The following is a 26,585-nucleotide window of genomic DNA, read 5'->3' on the forward strand; positions in this document are numbered from 1 at the left end:
TTCATTTGAATACATACATAGTTTATTTAGCTAATGTGATTTGTGGTATCTTTATATTAGTTACAAAAACATAATTTAATTTTCTATACCCGTGTGGTTCTGTTCCCCACTCTGACATGACAGTTGCAGAGGTAGTGGAAATAAGTGACGCAATCTGAAAAAGGATCATGTTGTACAGGATAGTTGCCCTGATTGAAAGCGTATATTACATCTGGTACTCGAAGGATGAAAGACACTGAGATTACTGCTGAGACAAACTACAGTATGAAGGTCCAAACACACCACACGCACAAAAAAAACGTACATGTGTACATACACAGAAATATCTGGATGTGTGACTATGTGTACAAAGCTCCATAAACACAATACATAGTGAGTTCTGTCAGACAAATGACAAAAAATACTTTTCCAGATTCAGTGCGTACACATTCTCACATCATCAGCGTATTTGTTCATATGTGGTTTAAATATGGAGTGAATTTCTTTTTCCTTTCCTTTACACAAGTTGATCGTTTAGAGTAAAAAGAAGGACTGCAGTGATGTGTAAACATACACACAACATAAGCAAGGGGAGAAGTTGCACTATTGTCCATGTTTATATCTGTCAGTTTAAAACAATAAGGCACAGTTAGCTTACATTTCCTCCTCCTCCCAGAAGCAAATGACCTTCTATACAATCAGCAGCAACACATACTGATATCCACATCAACATAAAGCAGTGTGATACACGTGTGGGAAGATTCCACCTGCAAGCTGGAATTTTGTTTGCTTGTGTTTTTTAAAGGTAATTTGAAATGCACAAAAAGACAAATTTAACTGAGAATAAACCTCTAATTCCCCAAATTCTCATATAAAAAGAAAATAATTTTATTGAAATGTAATACACATTATTCAAAGAAAAACAGATCATTATAGTTAACAGTTCACGATTTGTTTTATATTATTTAGTATATGAATGAAAAGCTCCAATCTGCTGTCATTTCAACAAGCTAAGGGTGTTAGCTGCAAAGTGCTGTCCAGTGTCCAACAACGTTAGCATCTGCATATATCTTACAGCGAAGTGACACCTCCTCCACACGCCAGGATAATAAATTAAGCTGCTTAATAGTTAACTGTGTTTAAAAAAATAATGCCACAGGGGGAGGAGTCATTATTATTCGCTTAAATGTCATCGCTCTGCTAAAACTGGTTTTAAGCAAACTTCAAAATAAATGTCTTCTTTCTAAATATACACACATAAAAAGAAAATAAACACAATCTTTGAGATGCTACACCTTATAATTGATAATAAACGTAATTAAACAAATACACAAAATGCTTGTTTTGGATGTCAATATGTAAATATAAGAACATTCCAAGCATGTTATTTACCTTACCACACATTAAATTTAATGGTATATGATTTTTTTGCATAAATAACATTATCCATACTGCATCATTTTAATTACCGGGAAAATTGGGCATTGGAAAAAATAGGAATGAAACTTTGTGCTGAAATTAATTTATATTCCCCTTATTTTCACATGACAAGATTTTGCTTTATTATTTGTGTATAATTCAACCTATAAATATCAAGAAAATATAGTTTAGAAAAGAAAAATGCTCATGCATTTATCCCATGAAAAATAAATTGTTTTTGATATTATAAATAGGTAAATGTAACAAACAACAACCTGGCTTTTTTTGACCTTTCATGTGGCTTGAAACCAGCAGGGGGCAGTGCTATTTGATAGAAGTGATTTTGCAGCATTCATAGTGAACCTCTTTCCACTAATTAAGTGCAGGCTGAATAAAGTAACATTCACAGACTTTAAATGTAGGAGGGTACAGACATGACAGTATATAAAAATACTGTGTGATACGGGAATGAAATGCTGATGAACTACAGTGCATTTCTGGAGACAAGCGGCCATAACGGGAGATTCAGATTAAGTGATTCTTAAAGGAAAATATATGTGAGACTAAGTCCAGGACAAAAAAAGAGCTCAAAGAAACTGAACAATATTACCTGCAAGAAATAAAACAAACAAAGAACACAGCAGTGGTCAATACTCATTCCAGAGTTCACACAGACAAGCAAAACAGCAGCCGATTCAAACCCACCTACAGAGGATATCACAGCACTATTATCATGAGTCTTAGATAAAGACAAGATATGGTTGAACCACTGATACACAGCTTGATATCAGGATTTCAGAGTTCTGAATACACATCCCACCATTTATAAAGGGACCAGTGTGTATGTTCATGATTACTTGCAAATGTGTTTGGCTTTCTTATCTGTGGCAGGATATCATTTGGTCAGTTTTAGCTCCAGGTTTTCAGACAAAAACTGATCAGCAGCACAGCAGGGTGACGTTTACAAAAATACACATGTAATGGATATCATACTGAACAACACTGACATTTATAACAACCAAAATATCTGAGTGAACACGACACACTTGGACACGATTAGCATTTGTTAATTAGTGACGTGTTCCTTCATCTTGTTAACATACTGGTGCGCGGGTTGTTAGTGAATTAGCTTGTTAATGACTACAGCATATAGAATACAATTACTTAAAGCTTTATCACGTAGTATACACACGTTACATTGATTTCTCATGAGTTGGGAAGTTAATCAAACCAAAGAGGTGGACCACGTTTAACACAAAGATTTATCAAGATTCATCAAGTTTTCACTGTCTCCCCTGCACTGATTGCACTAGATTTAAGGCAATGTATCACAGTATGGAGAGGCAATGGTCACTATAAATATGTTTCCCTGTATAGCTGTGTTACAATGTGAGCATATTGCTTATGGGCTTCATATGTAGAAAACCACTCGTAATCGATGGTTTTTGGTCATTAATACCTTCTTAAGGCCCACAGAGGAAATTACATTCAACCATAATTAAATTCACTGAATTGCAGCAATTTCATAATGAAGTCTGGAATGAAGTGTGGCCATTTCACTTTTAGTGCGGCACACGGTATATGTGAGTATAAGAATATGGGACCCAAGACATTTAACGTAGCATTTTATGACCCGATCAGAGCTTGGACTTTTTGGCAGGTTTTACTGCATAAAGTTAGAGTTCTCGGATGGACAGCATAATACACAGGCGCCAGCTGTGATGACATCTGTACCTTATTTATGGAAGTTGGAATTTTAGGGCACCCAGTTGCCATATAAAGCACAGTGCAATTAGGTACAGTCCCATTCTTCACAACTTTGAATTTAAATGTTGATACTTGTAGAATGGGTGTGTTCATTACTATGGCCAAAGGTGATTCCTTCATCTGCCTTTTCTGGTAAGCTATTTGCACTAGCAATTTAGCACCCTCCATTTAGCTTGTCCAATATGGGTGTAGAACCTCAAACAACCCAGATGCTGAAAAAAATGCAATGAAATTGCTTGTTGGCTGAAGCCAGAGGTTGAAATTAGTTCAACTTCAAGAACAGACTGTATATAAAAGATGGATTTAACCACCATGTCATTAAGCATCAGTTAAAGAAGTCCCAATGCGAAGCCTTGAGCTAAGCATTTTTTCCATCGCTACCTTTGAGCTTTGAAAGGATTGGTTCCCACAAAAAGGAAGTCCTGCAATGTAACAATGTGTCAATCACAAAGCATGCCCAAAAGGATACTCTTAAGTTTTATATGCACAATAATTAATGAAAATTTATGTCATTTTAATAAGATCTAGTGATCTGTATTGACCTTCATTAAACTGGACTACTGTTTGCACCCCCCAGTGGCCATTAAAAAAAATGCATATTTAAGGCACTTCCATACTGGCTTTGCGTTTATGAATCAGAAGTTATGTCCATCTTTTATCAGCAGTCTGTGGTCAAGACATCACAAGTAACGGAGACTGGTTTAAGTGACGGAAATGTCTTTGAATGCCAAAAAAAAAACCCCTATCTTATTTACCAGTTATGTTGTTAAGGAGGCTTATTTATTTTAAACATGTGGTTGCTGGTGCTGTTGGAATTATGATGCATTCAGGTCAGAAGACGCAGCAGGAAGAATGGAAAGATATCTGCTGTTGGGTCACACAGAAAATCTATTTAAAACAGAGTCAGTACTATTATTATTTTAATAAACGGCAGCAGATAAATCTTTGATGAAGGTTTCAAAATTATCTGCCAATTTTTTTAATTTGCTGCTACAATTGCTCCCACTTGTCCTAGTTTTATAGGACAGAAACAATATTCCCTTGTACTGACTCAAACAGCCACTGTGTCATGTGAGTGTTTCTCCACACGCCGCAGTTTATAGTATTTCCGATACAAGCTCAATGTTGGAAAAAAGAAAATACAGTTAGTACTACCACAAACATTTTGACTTTTAGCCTCTTCACATGCAAACATTATGTTACACTTTACTTTTTGTCAAAGAGAATTTATCCCTCACAGCCTCTCCTACAACACTGCTGTTGCTTTGGCTTTAGAGAAGTAGAGGACCCCAGATAGAGCCTGGCGGAACACCGGGAGGCACCTCTTAGCTCGGAGCTCAGTCTGATCATAGTGGAGGGTGTGGCAAGATTGCAGCAGTGGTGACAGTGAGGTGTTGGCAGAGTAGTACAATCTAGATGTTGGTTTCCCGCTGCATAGGTTGCTCGTCTTTCTGACTTTCGTCGACCAGTTCTTCAGTGGCCTGGGCTTCGCCATCAGCCTCCTTTTGATCCAGAGTTTGGTCCGGATCTTCTGTCTCAGTCCGTTTGTACATCTCTGCACGTCTGCGCTCACGATCTAAGAGTCTGTAGTTAATGAAGTTTCCGATGAAGAGCCAAATACTGGCCAGAATCACAATAGCTCCACAGCAAAAATACATATACTTGTAATTTTTTGTGACATCGACCAGTTTCCCTGCAAGACAACAGAAAATATTAAGATATAAATAATATACATTTTAGAGTATCACATGTAAAACTGAGGTACACTATACAGGAAACATGTTTCAAAGTCAGCTAATGTCACTTAATTTTGAATTGTGGGTTCGGTCAGTGTTTTCCTTAAAGTTGTGTCGCCAAATCATTTAATTTTCCATTTCTGGGATTCCACCAATCAGCTGGTTAACTTGTGGAGGGCAAAATACTAAAGTGTTTTTCAGGGACTGGTATCATTTTCAACTAGCTGCAGTAGTCCAGGATCTATTGACTGCAAATAGATGCTATCATTCGTTCTTCAGGACAGCATTAAATTGAACGGAAACAGGTAAATGAATGAAATATGCTCAAAAACAGAAAGACTGTACCTGCTAATGGTGGCCCAATGAGAACTGGGCAGCACTCCACAATGGTGGTCAGTCCCACAGCACTGGAGAACCTCTGAGCTCCAACCAGGTCCATCAAGGTCTCAAACAGCACTGAGCTGACCATTCCAAAGGCAAAGCCGAAGAATATTGCATACACCACCAAACCAGTGTAACTTTCAACCAGTGGACAGAGGATATGGCATACTCCATTGTACAGTACAGCAAAGCTGAAGAAGTACTGGATCTTGGGTCTGACCCAGCGAGAGTTGGCCAGTAGCCCCATGGAAGGCCTGGCACCCATGTCCACAAAAGCCAGGATTGAGAGCAGGAAGGCAGCAGAGTACTCATCTACACCCATGTCCTTTGCATAGGCAGCAAGGAAAACAATAGGTGCGAAGAAGCCTACGAACATGATGACATTGCCCGACAGGTAAATGAGAAAGCCACGATGCTTGAACAGAGATAAGTCCAGATACTTGTTAACTATTTGCAAAAAACTGCGCTTCTCCTTGCTCGTGGTAGCAATGGCGGCCAACTCTTCATCCTTCTTGACCTTGCCAGGTGGAGGTCCTAAAGGCCTCATGAGCGAACCTGCCACACAGCAATTCAGCAGCAGGCCACCCAAGATGAGGAAGCTTCCTCTCCAGCCAAACTGATTGTAGAGATACTGGTTGAGAGGAGCCAGGGTGCTGAGGAAGACTGGACTGCCTGCCATTGCCAGCCCATTAGCAATCGGACGCTTCTTATAGAAGTATTTCCCTATCATAGTCAACGCTGGCTGCAGGTTGAAGGCCAGCCCCAGTCCTATATTGAAAGAAAGGCATTGAACTTGAAACAACTGTGCTTTAACTGCAGTTACAATAATCAATACTACAGAATACTACTTTTATTTTTTTGTTTACCTAAATAAGAACTAAAATTAAAATAAAGTTTGAAAAAAAAAAAGACTTATAAGAATAGCTTTAAGCAAAAAAGGATTTTTGTTGATGTTGCTTTGGTGCTTATAGCTATGCTACAGCAGCAGTTTGGCTTGAATCTATGAAACTAAGGACATTCCTGTCAGCCACAACTATAATTTGTGCTTATTAGTGTTTATTAGGAGGCTTGATATTAGCAGGCTAATGCACGAAATGAAAAAGGTCATCATTATCCCTGCTGTGGAACAGCATTAGCAGTGTGCACACTGCCTGCACGGAGAAAATACCAGCAAATAGAAAAATGCTGCAATAGCACAACAATTTGAATAAAACACTGGATATATTTAAAAAAAAAAAAAAAAAAAACCAGAATGGAAAATGAATAAAACACAGTGGAAGTAAAAAACAAATCACAAAACATAAGGAAAGTGCAGCTGGGTTTTTTTTTTTTTTTTGCTGTTTTTAGTATTTCTGTTGTTTTTGTATGTTTTTTTCATGCTTTTGCAACAGTTTTCTTCAGTTGCACTTGAGTTTTATTCATAAAGAGGTAAGAAAAAAAAAACCTTCCTAATGCAATGCATTGCGAGCGAATGATTTAAAAAAGCTATTAAATAGTTTAACAGTACAACAGGACACTAAATGGTTTGTTCCCCACATGTGAATATTGATCATTAGATGGTAAATTCGTGACATTTTAATGCTCTGTATTGATACTGTTGTACTGTACTGTAGCTGATTTCTGGAAAACATGAAACAATTGCCACGTCCAAATATGGAAATGATTAATCTTACAAAATTTTAAATAAAAGAAAATGACTTAAATATATACAGCAAACTAACTATTTTCTTTTCTAACCAGATTCCAATGAATAATCAAATTGACCCAAAATGGATTTAAACGGATTCAGATGGACTTACCAGTAACAACTCCCATACAGATGTAAAGCTGCAACACATTAGTGCAGAAGGAAGCTGAGATCATGCCCAGGGCACAGAGGCAGCCCCCCATCATGACGATGGGCCTGCAGCCATATGTGTTCACCAGTATGCTGCTGATGGGACCTGCAAAATATAGAAGACAGAAAATCAAACCACATGTTTGCATGTTTACAGCTGTCAGGATCACTGAAAGTGAGCGCATAATGACTTAATCTTGTTAGCGCCGAACACCACCCAGAGCCCAGCAGCTATTAATAGCAGAAACTAGGTTGTTTCAATTTTTAAACGAGGCACTCCCACCATCGTGTGTCAAATTAATTTAAGTAAAGTGACAGTGTGATTAAACAGAATAGACTTGCATGTAAAATTACTTTTTAAATTCCATTTGACAAGTTTAAGTTATGTAAAAAAATGCATTGTGTCGAAATACATTAACTAATGTTTTATTCTCCCGGCTGCACATTTAGAGGCTGTGCAAACAAACAGCCTTAAGAAAACATTCAGTTTACTCACTGAATCCAGATTTGTAAGGGATACAAAAGAGTCGCCTACTGCGAGCATGTGAGGTCACTAATTATGCAACTTCAGCATGTAATGACACTGAAAGCTCACAGCCAAAGTCTTAAATTAGGTTAATTAGGTTATAAGAAATCCCTAATGTAACCATGTTATCTAAATGACTTAATGAAAAGAAAAAACAGAGGTCTGTGTGAATATTATTAAACAAATGTTAATAGGAAAAGACTGATTAGATCTCACAAAGGCACTTCCATAGTTTTACTATGCTATGAGCTGTAGGTATGTATGACTTGTAATAAATCTCCGAATGCACCTTCATTATGAAATCCATGAATCTCAGCACTGAATTCATCAGCCAGGATGCACTTCCAATGTGAAATCCAGCACTGAGCAAGACTTTCAGTGGAGCCTGCCTGATTTATTCACACATCGATATTATCAGCCAACGTTATAATGGAAGAGAATTGAATAGAATAGGTTTTTTTTTTGTTGTTGTACATGTAGAACAAAATTGTGGGCAAAGAAATTTTGAAAAGTCGAGACTGGAGAAACACCCTTCAAGCACTCAAGCACTGTTTAGATTGCTACAAATGTAACAAGCAGTTGATCCCAGCAGAGTTGGGAAGAGTGTAAACAAGCAAATGCTTAACTACACATAACAAATGTTAGGGAAATCGAATTATGTTTCATGTGTCAGAAAGAACAAGAATCATTTTTATCTTTTTATCACCATTATCGTCATTAGTCTCAAAAATTCCATATCAGTCAGGCTTTAATTTTTAAAGCTGTAGTATATTTGGACAATTGTGGTCAACAGGACACCATGTAATCACATTACTGACATATAGTGATCTAATAAGACTAGTAGTGTAAATTTGAATCCAATATTAACCCTCAGCCTTGGTTCAGCAACTCATGAAGGAAAATATCTGGCTCTCTAGCTGCTAACTGCTATCTCGCCGCTTTGCCAGCTTAATCAGGGTCCTAACTGTTAGTACAAAGTTTTCATTGTATGCTACTAGTTACCATAATGGAAATAGATGCCTGGTGCTAATGGAAGCAAAACTCATAAGAGACGCGTGAGTTAAACATGAAGCTATAGCTGTGAGTCAGAAAGTAAGACAAGTTGAAAGATGGAAATTGAAGCTATCGCTCTGTTAAGCTAATAGAAACTGTGGAGTTGGGTCAACAACACAAAAAAATCATCAAATTATTCAGGGTTAAAATGAAAATATTTTAAAATATTAGTAAGGATGATAACCACAGGTATTTATTATCTCCGCCAAGGAGGTTGTATTTTTGGTGTGCATGTCACTCTGTCTCTAAACACAATAGCTTGAAAATCTTTGAATGAATTCAGATAAAACTTTGAAGGGGAGTAGAGTGGGGTCACAATCCATCCAAATTTGGCTTGCATCCGCCAAGGTTTTCAAAATAAACTCAATGATTTATTGGTGGAAAATTTACAAAAAGCCTTGTAACTTATAAACTATGATTGGTGCAGGTGGTGTGTATTGTCAACATGTAGAAAGTACCGAAATATGATTTAAAATCATATGACATTTGACCTCTGATCTCTAGATTGATAGATTGATCTGAAGGTCAATATCATTATAATGCTTCACAGAGCGATTTAAGAAAGTGTTTCTCGGGTGCCATTATTCGTTTGAATAAAATAAAAATTTAAAATTTTTTTAAAAAAGGTGCCATTATTTGTACTGAGAACATATGGGCATACAGGGAATTATATATGGGGATTCTATATATCACATTACTTTGGACCTTTCACTTCTTCTCACTCTTCTTCAAGGTCAAATAAGGTCAAACGTTTATATCTTTTATCTTAAAAACTATGCTTAAAATAAATTCTGCCTTTTTGTTCGTATTAGCAACATATAGGAAATGACACTGTTTATGATTATTATCTAATTCAACTCAGTTCAATTTATATAGCGCCAAATCACAACAGTCGCCTCAAGGCGCTTTATATTGTAAGGTAATACATACAGAGAAAAACCCAACAATCACATGACCCCCTATGAGCGAACACTTTGGCGACAGTGGGAAGGAAAAACTCCCTTTTAACAGGAAGAAACCTCCAGCAGAACCAGGCTCAGGGAGGGGCGGGGCCATCTGCTGTGATTGGTTGGGGTTAGGTGTTATGTACTTTACAGTAACAGCTTGTAACCAACAACATGTAACAACATTACTAATAATTTTACTAAACAATGAAATGAATGCTACAAATGTACTACATCCACATAAACAAATAACAATTATATACAAAATGATGTCAAGAATGTTGAAATGGGATTCATATAACAAAAGCCTGCATCTTGCACTTGCTTTAAGTGCACTTCAAAGCTATTGCAGTGCTTCTTGCTGTCATTAAAATCTAGTTCTTCCTGCATTAACAAAAAAAAAAAAAAAAAAAAACCGCAGAGAAAGTCCATTTCCATTCTAATAACAGTGATGGGAAAATCTCCTCTAACTTAATGACTTACTGTTTGTTATTCTCCGTTGGGCCTGGAATGAATTTTCATTCACATTTTTCTGCTTTGCTGCTCGTTTCACTGATTTTAGCTAAAAATGGTTGACTCAAAAACTCAGATTATATTGCTGCTATGGCACTTTATGTTCTATTGTTTACATTTTGTTCCACTTGAGATGTGTGAGAACATTTGATTGCTTTCTCTGTACAAAGCACCCTGCTTATAATGAGGCAGCAATAAGAATTGTTTGAGAAATCTAAGCATCTTTTAACTCACCCCGTCTCCTAACCTTTTTGCTGAATTTTAAGTGCAGGAGGTGTAAATCGAACAGAAAGAGAAAAGTAATGAAAGATGTTTTTTCTTCTTCTTCTTCTTTTTTTGAATAATGCTCTCATTACCAGGCAGAAGATGTATCATATTTCTGCCAGGCCCAATGCAATTTAAAAAGCCACACTGGGCGAGGAGTCATCTCACTTAATTTGCTCTGCATGAATCTTTTTTCGACCTTGAGGAAAGTTCCCCTCATTTGCATCCGCAGCAGTGATCGGTATTCTCGGGGGCTTGGCGGGACCCGAATCGGCCAAGATGAGGAAGCCCCTGAGCCTGCACATTACCTCTCTTGCAAAAGGGCTTATCATCTCCTGGCCAGACACAGCGTGGACTTCATTACACAGTGGACAAAGACCCAAACTAAATATAAGCACCTAGATCCCAAAAGGGAATGACACATATAGAGACGCGTCTAACAGGTTGTTTTTTTTTTTTTTTTTCCACGAGACTTTAATGTGAGCTGCAAGCGAAGAGGCTGGTTCAGCTCACGATAGATGCCGGCTATCCATCACACTTCAAACAGGATAAAGAGTTGACAGAAATGGAGGCAAACAACTTTTAAAAGCTGTTCTGCGGTTTTTTGAAGTGACTCACCGCCGACCCATTACACGGATGTTTTAAGGGAAATAACGGAGAGTGAACCAGCCCGAAACCCAGTTTATTTATGTGATAAAAGTTTATCCAAATTTTCGGGCTCACAAGAGGCTTTGATGTAAAGTTTACACTTGTAGAGCAGTAAGCAGCAACATCCTGGATGATGCTAACACGGTGGCTTTAAGCCGGAAAAAAAATAAATGCAGATTTTTAAAGGTGCTTGAAATTCACCGGCATGATCAGTCAGGGTGGGTAAAGTTTTCACCACAGAGGTGCTTCTGAATAAGTTACATAAGTTCTCATTTTTAAAGAGACGACAACACTTACATGTTTCCTCACAATATCCACATTTCTAATGATAATTCATGCACGTCACTGGCAACAGTTCTCTTTTCAGCTACTGTGCAGTGTGGTAAAAAGGACTGCTCAATCACTTTGACGTGCAGCAAATACAGCAACCTTAAGGTGTTAATGAGGTGGAAATGACATCTCAAGTTCAAGAAACAAGGTTCCCATTGACTTTTTCCACTGAGAAATAAGAGTAAATGAATGTATAAAAGTATATTTACTCATCATCATAAGCAATATGATTGTTAATATTTTTCTAAAATGACCAGGTAAAACATTAAAAACAAACTATTTGGCTTTTTTCCTTATGAGAAACCAGCCTTTGTATCCTGTCTTTAAGACTAACAGTGAGTGTGATACAGTGTGCAGCGTTTCCACAGCCAAGGTCAGCGCTCTCTCTCTCTCACTGTGGATTAGCGACACTAATCCAACATAAACACACAGCATGCAGATTAAACACATCATCACAGTGCGACACTCGCTGTGCTGAGTGGATCATTGGCAGTTGCTTCACTGCTGCCTGATGTAATACGAGGCAGGATTGCACTCTAGGGCTGAAGTATGCCAAAGGCCGTCACAAAAGATTTCCCATGTTGGGTTTACAGCTTTTAACCACACCTTCTTCTCTTACAGAGAAACAAAAGAATAGCATCGATAGTTCTTTTGTTCTGGAAAACATGTCAGCCAGGTGATATACACATCAGGGCAAGCAAATGACTATGCAAATTTTTAGTAGCAATATCTGTAGAGCTTCTGTAGAGGAAGCTCTGTCATGCAAAAACTGAAACTGAAATGTAGCTACACAGTTGTACTGCCACTCAAAGCGTCTGGTTCCATAACTGAATGCTCAGGGCTATAGACCTGCAGCGATGGGTTAGCTTATTATTTATTATTTTAGTTATTGTTTTAGATTTTTCCTATAAAATAACAACAAAAGAGATCAATACAAATATCAAAAAGTAGCCAAAGTGGCGATATGGAGCGGGGTTCTGTGAAACTGAACTATAAGCCTAATGCTAACCTCCTCTGACAGAAGGATAGCTTAGCATGCTAAGGTTGACATGATGTGGATGATAAACTGGGCGTCATCACGACGCTACAACACAGAGCGAACACCATCCCCACAGACACAGCGGCCAGGGAAGCAGAAGAACATCACATCAAGAAGTCCCTGAGTAAATGTGATTATCTCAGCTGGACATTTGTCAAAGCTGGGAAGGCGCCTAAAGAAAGCTCCAGCTGATCCAGGAGAGAAGAAAGATAATTCCTGCCCAAGTGAAAACCTGTAGTGATCCCTTATGTGGCACAAACAGAGTAATGTCGTGTACAATGTTAAGTGCCAGCAGGATTTACACATCGAGGAAACCAAACAAGCAGATGGCACAACACAGAAGAGCTAAGGACTAAACAGTCTATTTACACCTACAGGCCAGTGGACACATCCTGGACAGGGAGGAACGCTGGTTTGAGGGCGGAGTCAAGGAGGCCATTTACGTTTAAAGGGAAAGACCATCTCTGAATCGAGGTGACAGATGGCCTAAGGGTCCATCTGTCACCATCCTATATCTCTGTGATTGCAGCCATTCCCCAACTCTCTGTGAATGTAATAATAGCCCAACTTGCCTCATTGTCTATAACTGCTTTCTATGTATCATTCACCAGCATTCATAGGCCGATTGATGCATCGCAGAACAACTTGGGGTTAGTATCTCGCCCTTGACTGGAGGAGCCAGGGATCAAACCAGCAACCTTCCACACACATCTCATGTCGTGTGGGACTTTACAAATGTGACCTAACTGGCTTATAAAATATAATCCACTGAGCCAAAACCATCATTTTCAGTATTTTGTTCATCAAAAAGCTTAGCAGGTTGAAGAGACACAAGGTAGCTCAGGGTAGAGGTAATAAGTAAAAGGTCATTTCAGTCATTTGGATCAATTAGATTATTACTTGTGGGTGTCTGGGGCTGTCGGCTCATTACCAGGCAGCTCCACAGTAATGACAGGGCCATGCAAACACCAATACACACACGAAAGCAGCGGTGGGGAATTAGAAAGGTGTTAAACTCTGATTGAATCATCAGCGTGAGAGTCAGAACAAGAGAGCAGGTGTTTAATGAATAGCTGAATGGCTGCGATCAATGTGAACGAATGAGAAACAAGAGCGGCTCGCTCAGTAAGCGCATGTATTGATGCCGTAACCACGTGATAGCGGCATATAGACACTGCTAAGCTAAAGCAGCAGTTAGCGATCGGTTAAAAAGCCAAGACAATCAGCAATAACCACTCAAGTTTTTTACTGTTTGATGAATATGTTTCGCTAGGAACATTAGAGAGGTTGTGTCATTACCAGAACAGCAACCATTAGCTTGTTTCAGCCTGATGAACGCCACCTGTCCATAAGGTGTTTACTCATAATCAGAATTACTCACAATCCCAAATTACTTTATGAGACCACAATACTTAATTTTGAGCAGAAGACTTTACCTTATAGTTACTGAATGAAAATTTGTTTTCAATTGAACACAACATAGGAAATGAGCTTTGCGGGTCTGACGATGACAACAGCACACGACAGAGTGACAGGAGGATTACAGCGTGGACAGATGGCACTACCGAGCCAGGAAACTGCAGGCTTGAAGCCAAAGTGGGGAAATACAGCAGGTGATCAGAGCAATATGGTGGAGAGGGCGACCTGCTGAAAACAAATTCCAACCCTTCAAAGGTTCCTTTTTTCAAAACAAAATGAAGAGCCAGCTGCAGCAATGTGGCAGCATTTTGAGAAGATAAAGGATTTGTCCGAATCGTGCTCTGAATTTGATTAGAGGCTGAAAACTATTAGAAATTCTAGTACGCAGAAATAAAAATTCTGCCTCAGTGAAATGAAAATTCGCCTGTTTCCATGTCAGAAGACAGATCAATTTATTTCAAGATCCAATCAACAACTAATAGATTATTTTTTCCAATTTCCAGGCTGTAAGTGATTCTGACTCACAAGGAATTACAATTTGTTGTTGTTGCTGTTGTTCGGCTTCAGTTTCTCTGGTTATCTGCAGGCTCTGCATGTGATGCTGTGCTAGCATCTCGTGTGGATTCAAATCCAGGTCATGATCCAATGACACAAACTAGTTCTGTCACTGCATATTGTGTTTACAGGTAGAAACAGTGTGACAATGATGAGAGAAACTACTGAATAAACCATGTCCCATCCTATGTGCCTTTCCTCATATCGTGCTTTTCAGATTTCTTTAATGGTGCATCTGCTAACTCCAACTATCTAGACTCAAGTTATTTAGCATTATTAGGTTGTAGCATTGACAAAAACACAAGTACTCAGATATTAATTAATAACAAATTATTACTGAATAAAAATACTCATTTGCAACTGTATCAATACCAACAACAGCATCTTTGCCTCCTTCAGCTCACACACAACAACCCAAAGCAAGGCTGCTAGCTAACAGCTGCTAGTTTACACTGAACAACACTTTAGAAAGAACTTCAGAGGTCAGTAAAGCTCTCGTTTCAACAGCAGTAAAATATTAAACAGTTATGATAAATGTTAATCTGGCTGGCAGACATGTTGACGTTCCCTGTTTAACAATTAGCAATTAACCCATAGCTGTGTTAGCCATCAGTTATCGTTAACGGAGCAGCAAGTGGACTTTAGTTAGATCCAAGAGAAATAGTTATTGCAGGCAGCCACGATAAAGCAGATTATGGACATATGGAGAACAAGCCTGTTCTTTTCTGCTTTAACAATGATTTAATTAAACGTTCTCTGGGTTAAATTTTGAAAATGCAGACAGAGACCAGTTCAATCAGTTTCATAGTGGGAGGTCTGTTTTTATGTCTTCTTTAGCATAACTAATACGACGCCTTATACAAAATTCATTTGTAACTTTTCCATAATACTTTTATGCAATAATTAAATGATCTATGTTTTACGTCGTGTAGTTGCTGTAGCAACAACCCATGACAACCCCACTCTAGAATACCAAATTATTATTAGAGGCTTTCGAAACATGAACAGGTTTAACTATGTTAGAAAAATTTCATTTAGCTTTTCCTTTGTTTTAACCAGTTATTTACCTGCAGCATACATGACGGCGAGCATGATGGAGGAGATCCATGCGATCTGACTGTAGGAGGCGCCGAAAATGTTCTGGATTTCTTTGAAGAAGACTGTGATGGCTTTCGGGAAAGCGTATGAGAATCCTATGGAGATGAAAGATCCAAGTACCACAGCCCACCCCCACCCACCATCTGGTGGGGGCACAGCAGGACTTGTGGCTGGGGTTGGCATCACTGGCCCAACTCAACGCAGATTTGCTGAACGCTGGAAAAAGAAAGAAAGGAGGATATCAAAACTCACAGAGAACTTTAAGGTTACGGAAAAAATGACCCGAGAAGTTCTGTTTCTAGGAAAATGTCATCGATCATTAGGGGTAGTATATCCTGTAGATAAATCACAAGCTGTAGCTCATATTGACAGTATACAGACACCTGTGGGATGACAAAGGAGGTTCAAATGTTTGTTCTCTCTGTTTTTCAGATGCGCAGCTGCAAACAGTAATGTGACACAAGAGCAAGGAGGACATGCCAGAGGCCCTTATCCTTTATAGGGTGTGGGCAAACACAGGATCACGAGATTCCAGAGGGCATGCACTCATTATACCTGAGAGGCCAGATCTCCCCCGCCCACTGCTCACCTTGAGCACACCTCCTTCCCACAGGCATTAATGAAACAAGGGTAGAGCTTGACTTACAGAAGTGTAGTGGCAGTTTAAAATCACGTGGTGTGTATACAGAGTAAACCTGACCTAATTATACGTAAGGGGAAAAAAAACAAGTATGGAAACTATCTACTGCCACACATCACTGTACTGATGCTACAAGTCAAGTAAAGAAAGATGCACTTATATTCACGGACACGTGATAAACCAAAAAGGCCAGCTGCTATGTTTTTAGCTCTGTCTAAGCTCATTAGCCTCACCTCTGTCATCAGTCAGAGGTGAGGCTGTATAATTTACAGCTGTATAATTAATTTGAGGCACCCACTGAGATGATGGCAGCTAGTGTGGCGTCACAGAAATGAGCAACCTGTCGAAGAGTCAACATGTTTGCTCATGTCAGCGGTGCAGAATCACAAGTGAGTAATTATTGAGATTAACACAGCCAGACTCGGATTACCGGGTACGAGTCTGAAATAATTGGCACGCTGATTTCACTTCAGCTTTGTGTTATTATGTTTTCATTAGAGAGCGAGGCCCATTTTAAGGTTTAAAAGTCAAACTGGTTCCCTGTTGATCGCTTAATGATGACCTGTTCCTAGCAGACAGGTATCAGCAATAGCTGGTTGCTAGAATACCTGCCAGTCAGAACAGTCATTGTAAGCTTAAAGACAATCCAAGCGTTTAAATCCACCATGAAGTTGTTAGTAAGGGGGAAATTAGCTATAAAGACCTCAGGTCTCAGTCATACAAGCCGAGAGTACGGTTGGCGTCCCTTTGGCAACCACCAGTCTCTAGGGAGGAAGCTGCATTCCTACATGTGGTGAGCGGTTGCTGGAAGTTGCTGGCAGGTGTAACTGGTTGCAAAGAGCTATGTGGTGCTGCACTTTGGTTGCGTACTGCTAATACTTACCAGCTACTTGTCATGAATAGACCATAAAACATGTCTATAATTCTTTCAAACTGGAAGGAATTAATTAATTAAATGTGTCAATAATGAATTACAATTAAAAATAAATACATAATTATTAAATGTTTTAAATTAAATTAATTAATATTTTATTAATTATTTTCTACTTTTATTTGTAATTTAATCCATTATTTAATTATGTATTTAGCTAATTCATTTTGGCACCCATGGCCCTCTACAGTCCAGTGGTAGTGAAGCTGCAAAACCAAAAATGGACAGCATGCTTCAAGGTAAGGTTTACTAGTTTTGAAGCATGCTGCATAAGGCAGAGAGTTTCCATTCAGTACAGGTATCTGCCAGCAACCTCCAGCAGCTGCACACCAAGAAATCCACATTTTTACCTAGCGACAGTTTCTAGGCCTCTCTGACCGAGGGCTAAAATGTTTCTTGTTGTAGACTGTGGCTGAAGTTGGGCATTTATGGGGATGGAGTTCTTTTTGGAGTCAGACTCCAGTGGCCATTAAAGGAACTGCAGTTTTTTGCATTCTGCATTTGATTCATTGTTTATGGGAAGAGATTGCTGCTGGGGTAGCCGTCACCCGCTATTTCTCAGACATCTAAATTATTTTCAGTGTTTTATTATTTATTTAGAAAAAAAAAAACAATGGTCACGATTAAAACTCAGACCCGCACAGTGCATATCAAGTTTCACCTGTCTGTGCGCTTAATGATAACATCTTCCCCGTGCCAGTTGACTGATCAAGCAGAAAATTGACTAAACATAAACATCATACGAAACCTCACTATCCAGCTTTGTATCTGATCGAGCGACTCGACCATCAGCTCTGACAGTTTCCTCTACAACACAACAGGCAACCACTGGAAAATTCAAACCACAACTTTAAGTGAAATACAACATCACTGTTTTTAACTTTTACATGAAAATATTCAGCTGGCTGATCCAAACGTACCGGCCCCGAGTCGACATCTTACCAGAGCAAGTTTCATTTAAGAACATCAAAGGATTTAACCAGGAAACATATGGTTCTCCTGTCCGAGTGCATCAATGACTCGTAAAGACCAGTGTAAATAAATGATGTCGCTCTGCTTCCTTGTTCCAGCTCAGGTATGAGCAGACTGCATTGTTGTGGAGACTCATACATTTGCTACTGTCAATAATTTTGAAAAGCTAAAGAAAGTCAGGAAGCAGGAAATAAAAGACAAGATTATTTCTTGGCAGGAGGCCAGAGAGTGACATCACAATGAACACTTTTAAGGCTTTAAAACGAACGAACTACAGTAGCAAAGTTGGAAAAGCAAGTTCAAACAGGATTTGTTCTGTTTCTTAGCAATGTAGAGCCATTCGTACATTATTAGCATGACAGCACAATACCTGCTGTTCTGTGCTTAAAAAGTTCACAGAAAGAAATCTGAATCGGAGCGGTGTTTCATTTGGGAATTTCGACTTGGATGTCTCTGGATTTCTAACTTTCCACTTCAACTGGAACGCACCAGAAAATAAGAAACTTCAGGGGCCCTGAGACGTGCAGCTGTAGCAAGTCTGTAGAGATTTTGTGTAGTAGATGCATTTCGCTTTTAGCCAACTAGAACATTTCCTCCAAGTAGATTTTCAACTCGTATAACAAGTAAACTATACTAACAATGTTGTATGGACTTTTGTGACTAAATGAGCCACACAGGCACTGACTAGTTTCAATGTGCATCACTGTGTTCAAGTGATAAAAAACAGGCACTGTGTTGATGGATGAATGACTCTACCTGGCTAGCAAGCAAAAGGAATATTGTGTTTTTCCTTCCTTTTGTCTGTTTTCCTTTACCATATTGGCAGATATATTGGATATCCAAACTGATATCGTATTGGTACTGGTCTTAAAAATCCTGTATAGTTCAGATAATAATAATTAAAAGCCAAAGGGGAATGATTAAATTTGCTTTTATTTTGGAATTCAATAGTTGTGGAACTGTGTTTTAAATAAGTGAATGATTTAAGCAAAACATCACTTGTGCTAAAAACTGTCCTCTATATATATATATATATATATCTTGTATTGCCCCTTTAATCAAAGTTAAAGATTAGTCTTTCTTCCCGGAGTTTCATATAGTAGGTCTAATCCGTGCTAATCAGATTACAGACTGTCCAGAGCGGCAATTGGTGGAAATACTAGTTTTGATTGATTGAACGTGACAACAGAGCACGAAGGATCCTCAGAACCCATAAGCAGCTTATAAATTGATGGCTGTTAATATGAAGCTCCAAACAGATTGGCCATAAAAGATCTAGTAGGTAAAAAAGGGAATTGTCCACACAAACTTGATGGATCTGGTTTATGATCAACCATATAAGTATACAAGAAGTCAAACAAAGTAAAGTCACTGTTCGGTCGTTACAAAGTCAACACTTACTTCCTTCCAGATCAGTGTCATGTGCCGTCTCCCCTGTGCCCTTCACACCAGTGATCATGAGAGCAGCTACTACGGCCCTGACTGCTGCTTTGGTCAAAGCTGGTGGGTTATGAAAACCGTGCCAAGGAACAAGTCAGGTGACAACAACAGGACTGTACAACCACACCCACCTGAAAGACCACTTTTAGAATAAAACATTCCAACTCACCAACCAAACATAATTCATTGTCAAGGTGCTAATAAAACTTTATTGACTCCTGTCTGGAATTTTTTTCAGATTTGTCTTCCACAGAGGTCAGCAGTTACAGACCAGTATGCTAGTTTGACTATGTACCAGCACTGATGGGCTGATTGCCATGGTGAGTATTTGTATGTTTCACATAATAAATAAGGGCTCGTTTACAGTGGTCATAAAATATGACTGTAGCTGTGAAGTCTTTCCAAAGCAGCATGTTAGACACAGAGCAGCTTCTGTCCTCCATCTGCGTATACATTCACTGGGTCTTCGATCATTTAGCCCAAACCTATGAAAAGCCCATTGTCCATTTTCTAGCAGAACCATGTCAGAAAGATCCACAGTCATATTATTTAGTGGCCCAATGTAAGTGAATTAAGATTCACTCACTATCTTTCCTGAAGTTCTTATGTCTTCTTATTATATGTTTTTTTTTAGCATGTTTTCTTGGCCTAGCAATGTTTTCCACTGAGTTCAGGAAACATGATTAGGAAACATATTAGCACTTTTCTTCTTTTGCTTTTTTATATATATGACTGCTATGTTATCTACCTAGCATTAGCTTAGTGACATGAAACAGCTATCTAATAATAACACAAAGGATACATGAAGCTTACTTTGTGTTTTGGCAGAAACCAACGTAAACAGAAATCTTGATTGGAAGACGGCAATAGAAGACAAGTCAAAATGAGCTGAATGCATTATTTTCCAGTAATATCTGCCAAGTATTTTTAAAGATATCTCACTCTGACCCAAGAGGAAGGATTGGCCAACTGGCACTGATTTGGATTAACCGCATTTTTCAAGCATCATAATAAATCCCCCAAAGAATCCATCACAAGTCACCTTGTTAGAAAGTGTTCTACAGAGCGACTGTGAAACCACATTTCTCAACAAGTGTGGAGCCATGCACAGAGAGTCGCTCAAGCTGAACAGACTGAGTTTTTTTGGGCCTGTGTGATGTCAGTGCACTTGAATTGACCACCTGACTTCACCTTGATGAGTCTTATCCGGACAACAGAGCTCAGTGGAGGGGGCAGCAAGGACACGGCAAGGGGAGCAGAAACCAAAATAGAGTTTCTATAATCAAATCATAGAACTAGCATAAGCTGGGTTACATACTGGACAGAATGTGTGTGCTGTTTGAGCTACAAGTCTTTGTTTGTAGGGTAAGGTTAGAGTTTGGTTAGTCGTGACAGGTTATGGTTACAGTAACTGTGCATTATGACAAAAAATGTTCTCCATGCAAACAGGTCTGCTCACATCTGTGTGTTTGTGTTTTTGTGTGAATGTTTATGTGTGTGTCCTAGAAAGACATCACTTAGTGCCTTGGTAGGAAGCCAAGACATGAAGAAGAATGTCAGGTTTCATTCACAACAAGGACAAAGCTGAGACTCAGTGTTGGATTTCATGTCAGTAAAGAGGAATAAATGAACTTTGCCCTCTTTGAGCTGGCACACCAGACCTACTGCATTTCCTGCTAACGGTAGTAGCAGCAAATCAATGACTACATATGATCATGTGTAGATCCATATCTGACATTAGCATTCTGCCAATCTATTAGTATCTGAATTTATAACACCCGATAACTGAATGATGAAGAAGCAGACGAGACGAGAGAAACATCCTTCAGCCACGTCACGTGTGTTGACATTGAAAACTTTGTCATCCACACCAAAAACACAACAACCAGATGATCCGGGCAGAATGGCGCAGAGCTAAAACGAGTAAATAAATAACTAAACATAACAAATTGAAGTGAAAACTGTTTATATTTGATGTATCTCAAAAATAAATAATATTGTCTCATATATCAGATTACCTAATATTGATATCTGTATCAGGCTTAAATATCCTATATCGGCTCTGCAGTAAAGCTAGAGGCCATAAAAATCACATTAGAAAAGCTTAAAGACTCTAAAACAGTAAGTGCAACAACTCCTTGTACAAAACACATTGAGAACTTGATTTATTGTTATTACAAAAACACTGATTACCACAGGTTTAAACTTTAATATCTCCTTAAGGGAATCATGATTCTCAAACTCTGCCAACACAACTTCAACATCCAGTTATTATTTTTAGATGGAGGTTAATTATAGTTTCCTGAGAGAGATATTGCAGACACCTTTTAAAGGTAGCCTTCAGGGGCCATTAAAGGAGGATGAAAAGAACAGCAAAGACATCCTTCAGAAGAGCAACAATTCCACATTTTCATGTTCACATCTAATTAAAAGTTTTCTTTGAATTCTTATATGTTGAAGTACTTTTTCCACTTTTACTGATAGTGGAAGGTTGAGCAGTGGTCAATTACTAATGTTTTTTAATGGGCTTTTGTGGAGCCTTGTAAGACTTGAATTGTAATGAAGGACAACAGAAGGTTAACTAAATCAGAGTTACGGAGCAAGAGGACACCGGTTTTACCTGGAGGAGATAAATTAAAGCGTAGGATTTGTCTGTATTTGTGAAGACCTTGAACAGAAGAAATACTCAAAAGCTTCACTTAAAAGCTATTCAGGTGAACATATCCTGTAAGTACAAAAGGAAACTTGACCTCTACACTCAGCTTGCCAGCATGCCCCCCTCCTCCTCCTGACTCCGCCAAAGCCTCATGCTGGGACTTGAAGTTATGGCAATGGAAGATTAGCTCTAAGGTAACCTCCAAGTAACAGTACACCCATTGTTAAAATAGAAGTTCATTATTAACCCAATAAACACCTCTCTAAATGTTGACTAAAGCACACATGCCATCTTCTTATCATCACAACAACAATCTAATCTCACTTCAGCAGTCAGGCAAACACACTCGCCCATATTCTTTCACAAAGAAATAATTCCATTAAAATCTGCTTTCTGATTAAAAAGGCCATCAGGCAGAGGGTCTCCCCATAAAGTACACTAACACTGTAGTTCCCTTTCTCCTCAGCCTCTGGCCTTTTACTAACTCCGGGATGCCTTGATTTAGAAAATAAATTTCATGTGTGGACACAAGAGCATGCTGGGAGGCTTATTCACTTTTCCATATGGGCTGCCAACACCCACATTAAACATCCAATCCTGAGCTCCCTCTCCGCTACACACCTCTGACCATGTCATGAAGGTCACAGAACTGTAATCATGTTATATTTAATAGTCAGACAGCAAACGTTAGTCATGTCTAGAAATGTGTATGGGGGAAGGATACTAATGTTATGTAATGATACTAATTCTGTTGCTCAGAATATTTGTACTTTTTTTTTTACCCTATTACTTGACGAATACGGTACAAAAAAAACTTAACTAGCCATCATAAGAGTCCAAAGAAACAGTTTTTGTAGTTTTTGATCAGTGCCGAGTGGTTCTGTGATGGTGTGTCATGGGTGGGTTCACATCTGGCATGATTTCCATCTTTCAAATAAGAATCAGGTAGAATCAGTTTGAGTCTGCTCTTTGCTCTTTCTTTTCTCTTTTTAATGTAGGGAGCTAACTTTTTTTCATTTGTGAACTATCACTATTTTTCAAACCCTTGCAACTGTACTGCTGATCCATCAAGGTATGGAACTTCTGAGGGTGACCTGTGGTACCAGATCCTTTGGGTCTTGTGGGTTAAGCTTCTGTGGCCATGTTTAGGGACATCCTGTGGACGTTTTATCGAGCTGATCTGTGGAGTCTGGAGGCTTGCTCCGTACTTGGAATCTTTGACCCTCTTACTTACTCTTAACTGTTGTGTTTTCGTGATTTGCAGTACACTGTTGAGGAGGCAGCTGCTGTCAGAGTGCATTTACATGGGTTTTACATGACAAAATAACAATGCTGAAACCCAAGGCCTGGCTGTAGTTTGACTATTCTGGATGTTAAGTGATTAACAGTAAGTAAGTAACATATTTTCTCAGTGTGGAGTATACGCCATGTTTAGTGTTCATGAGGTCATACTAATGAAACCTAATCCAGAGGTTTAGCAGGTTTCCAAAACAGTCCTGTCCTGTTAGAAAACCCAGTTGTGTCCAAGTTTCTATCATCCAGCTGATGATGTGAAGTGAAGTTAAATAATTTGAAGGTAGTCCTTCTTCATTATTCCATCCACTGTGCAAAACAGGCCCAGAGCACGATGCTACCACCACCGTGCCTGACAGTTGGTACAGTGTTCTCAGGTTTGACAGCCTCACCTTAACTCCATTCAAACATACTGTACCTCTTGTTAATGTGACCAAAAAAAAGCTCTAATAGGCATTTTTGTTTTTTGTGTGTATAGCTGCAAATTTCAATTGAGCTTGAAGTTGTTTATTTTGGAGCAAGGGTTTCTTTTGCTGGTTAGCACCCTTAGCCCATGTCCATCTAAAACTCACTTCTACGTGGACAGTGATGGTGGGGTTTCAGCACTTTTCAGTTCATGGCAAGCCTGAGCCGTGGTGATTCCTGGATTGTTTCTGGTTCTCCTAACCAATTTCCTCTCACCTTAGACTGACGGTTTAGGTCTTCATGCAGATTTTGGAAAAGTGATGACACATAAAAACAACTTGTACTTATGAACCTCAAGAGACTTTCCTAATTTGTGTCAGTTTGCAATTCTCCTTAGATTTTCAGAGTTAGCTGGACTTCCCCATTGTCTTGAGTATTGGAATGCTGTCAAACAAATATGTTTTATGCTCGCAAAGATAAACTGAATAAGCCTTTGAAACCTAGCCCTAGAACCAATTCAATTATTAATTGATTTAAATGAATCTATATATTTGAGTCTTTATGAATACTGGCCCTGTGTGCATTAGAGACAAATATAAAATGAATTCAAATTTGTTCACCTGATTCTTGTTTTCCTTAAAAGACATTAAAGATGTATGCTGTACAATCATTCCACCCAGGAAATAGAACAGTTCAAATAAATTACCATGACATTCATGCTCATGAAGAGTGAATGTAAACTTCTGACCACAACAACAATCTCCTCGGGCAAAGACATAAATGCTAGCCAAAGAGTAACTTAGTTATAAACAAACAACAACACACATTTTAAGATTTCTGCCCACATGGTCAGAAAGGTCACTGCTTTCGGAGAAACAAACAGTGTGGACATTGTCAACTGCAGACTGTTTAGGTTAAATCTACAGACAAGACAACATTAAAAGCAACAAAAATGGGACGGAGACTAAATAGAGAAAAATGCTAACTTAGTTTCTGATGGAAGGGCATGATATGACAAACTTAGGATATTAAAAAAAAGCTAAAATGGAAATTCTAATCATAAGAAAATTCCGGACATATCAGTAAAGTAAGTTAAAGGAGCACAGATGACTAATATCACACGTATTACTTTATAGCAATGATACGTTTTCGCTGGTTAGCCGTGCTTGCACCTGGTCAAAAAACTGTCCCACACATCTCCTCATAAAACAATACAGATGTACAGATTTGACATGTTAACTGGTGAGCTTTGGAGGAGCTGAAGCATGTTTTATTTTTCTTTCCTTTGGTACAAAGCAAGCTAGCTGCTGACCAGTTTATATGCTATACTAAGCTAACTAGCTGCTGATGGTAGTTTCATTTTTTTGGTGCGGGTAACAATATTATTATCAGACTCTCAGCAAGAAAGTTAAAAACAGTATTTCCAAATACTTGTGAGCTTTTTAAAGTTTTTTTTTTAAAGTTTATGCATAGTCCCTTGTAAATCTAATGCAAATAAATAATGGATGCAAAAGACCTTTTTATCTGCTAGCAAAATGTCATTAAAATGACGTTACTTTTTAATAACAAATTGTGACTGAAAAGTTGTACTCATGAGACATTTAACAAACTGAAACTCGACTCAGAACATTTCAGTTCTGCTCCTATGGCCACAAGTGGTTTGATAAATCCGGTTTATACTAGCTACTGTAAGCCACCTAGAACTTAATGATCTTCAGTTTACAACTCTGCCTGTGCTTTAGCATTTTAGCATCTCACCACGGAGGGCGCTGTTACAACCACATATTTGATAACCTGCTAAGATGCTCTGTCACAGCCAACTTGCACGACAGGATCATAGATTACAAACTACAGACTTCATTTTTTTCACTTCTATTCAAACCTAAAACTGGGGTCGTGTAAGCTTTTTGCCATTTAAGCTAAATACACATAGGGTATTCATCACATGCAGAATGTGAAGTTATTCATACAGATCACCAACTGAGCAGGAGTGAACCAGACCTGACGTGGACATAAATACTTGTGACATCCTAAGATAATAATACACTTTTTTCTCTTTCAAAGTTCGACTCGATCAGAAATGCCTATAGCTGGAAAGGCGCAGGAACCGGAGAGTGATTCCTCAGCACTGCAGCCTAATCATATGATGCTGCTGATAGAGACCGGATATTGACCGGATGAAGCCAGTCTTAATGCTCACGGCCTACTAAACCGGATGCTTCAAAACAGCCCAAAAATCAGTGCAAATATATTTTAGGACTGTGCACCTCAGCTCTTCCACCTGCGACAACTGACAGCAAAGCGGCAGATGGGTTTCCCTTCTCTCCTCTCTTCAAAGGCTCCTGAACGCATCATAAAATGCGGTCACCCATCCGACTGGGACACTTGCAGCGCCGCAAGCCGCTGTCTTGACAGGCTACAGCGCTCATTCACCGCAGCGCACACTCATCCCTGCATCGCTCGGTTAATCCTCGGGCTCACCGGCAACGTCGGCGCGTCCTTCACTGCAGTCAATGACAACCGGCCACTGGATGTTACTTTACCTTCTGAAGGAGGCTGTGCGTGCGTGTCCTCCGCGGGCTGCCGGCTGCGATGACCTTGGAGCATAAAGATGCGTGCGGCTGTGTTGTGGACAGATCGCTATTTGAATTTCCTGAGTGAGCCGCTGCCTGACGTTGAGCTGTTGCGCACCACAGGAGGGCGGCGCTGCCTGCCCCGTCTCCGTTTTAGATCGTGATCC

At 39.0% G+C, this 26,585-nt stretch overlaps 1 protein-coding gene across 2 annotated transcripts; it reads right to left on the reverse strand.

The window, feature by feature from the left end:
- zgc:165507 (uncharacterized protein LOC561188 homolog) lies at positions 1-26,585 on the reverse strand. Of its 2 annotated transcripts, none has more exons than XM_040035750.1 (5): positions 26,389-26,585; positions 15,478-15,724; positions 7,082-7,225; positions 5,247-6,050; positions 1-4,858 (listed from the first exon to the last, which is right to left on the reverse strand). In XM_040035750.1, the coding sequence occupies exons 2-5, from the start codon at positions 15,689-15,691 to the stop codon at positions 4,578-4,580; spliced, it is 1,443 nt and encodes a 480-aa protein (XP_039891684.1). In that variant the 5' UTR covers positions 15,692-15,724; positions 26,389-26,585; the 3' UTR covers positions 1-4,577. The 2 variants fall into 2 exon arrangements, with proteins under 2 accessions (XP_039891684.1, XP_039891685.1); XM_040035751.1 differs by lacking the exon at positions 26,389-26,585 and adding an exon at positions 15,892-17,099.

Source organism: Simochromis diagramma, unplaced genomic scaffold, assembly GCF_900408965.1.
Source record: "Simochromis diagramma unplaced genomic scaffold, fSimDia1.1 OVJJ01000816.1, whole genome shotgun sequence".
NCBI lineage: Eukaryota > Metazoa > Chordata > Actinopteri > Cichliformes > Cichlidae > Simochromis > Simochromis diagramma.

Coding starts and splice junctions, on each gene's coding strand:
- zgc:165507 (XM_040035750.1), bottom strand. CDS start 15,691: ATGCCAACCCCAGCCACAAGTCCTGCTGTGCCCCCACCAGATGGTGGG. Junction 7,226..15,477: donor CGCCGTCATGTATGCTGCAG/GTAAATAACTGG, acceptor TATATTTTGCAG/GTCCCATCAGCAGCATACTG. Junction 6,051..7,081: donor CTGTATGGGAGTTGTTACTG/GTAAGTCCATCT, acceptor CTTTCAATATAG/GACTGGGGCTGGCCTTCAAC.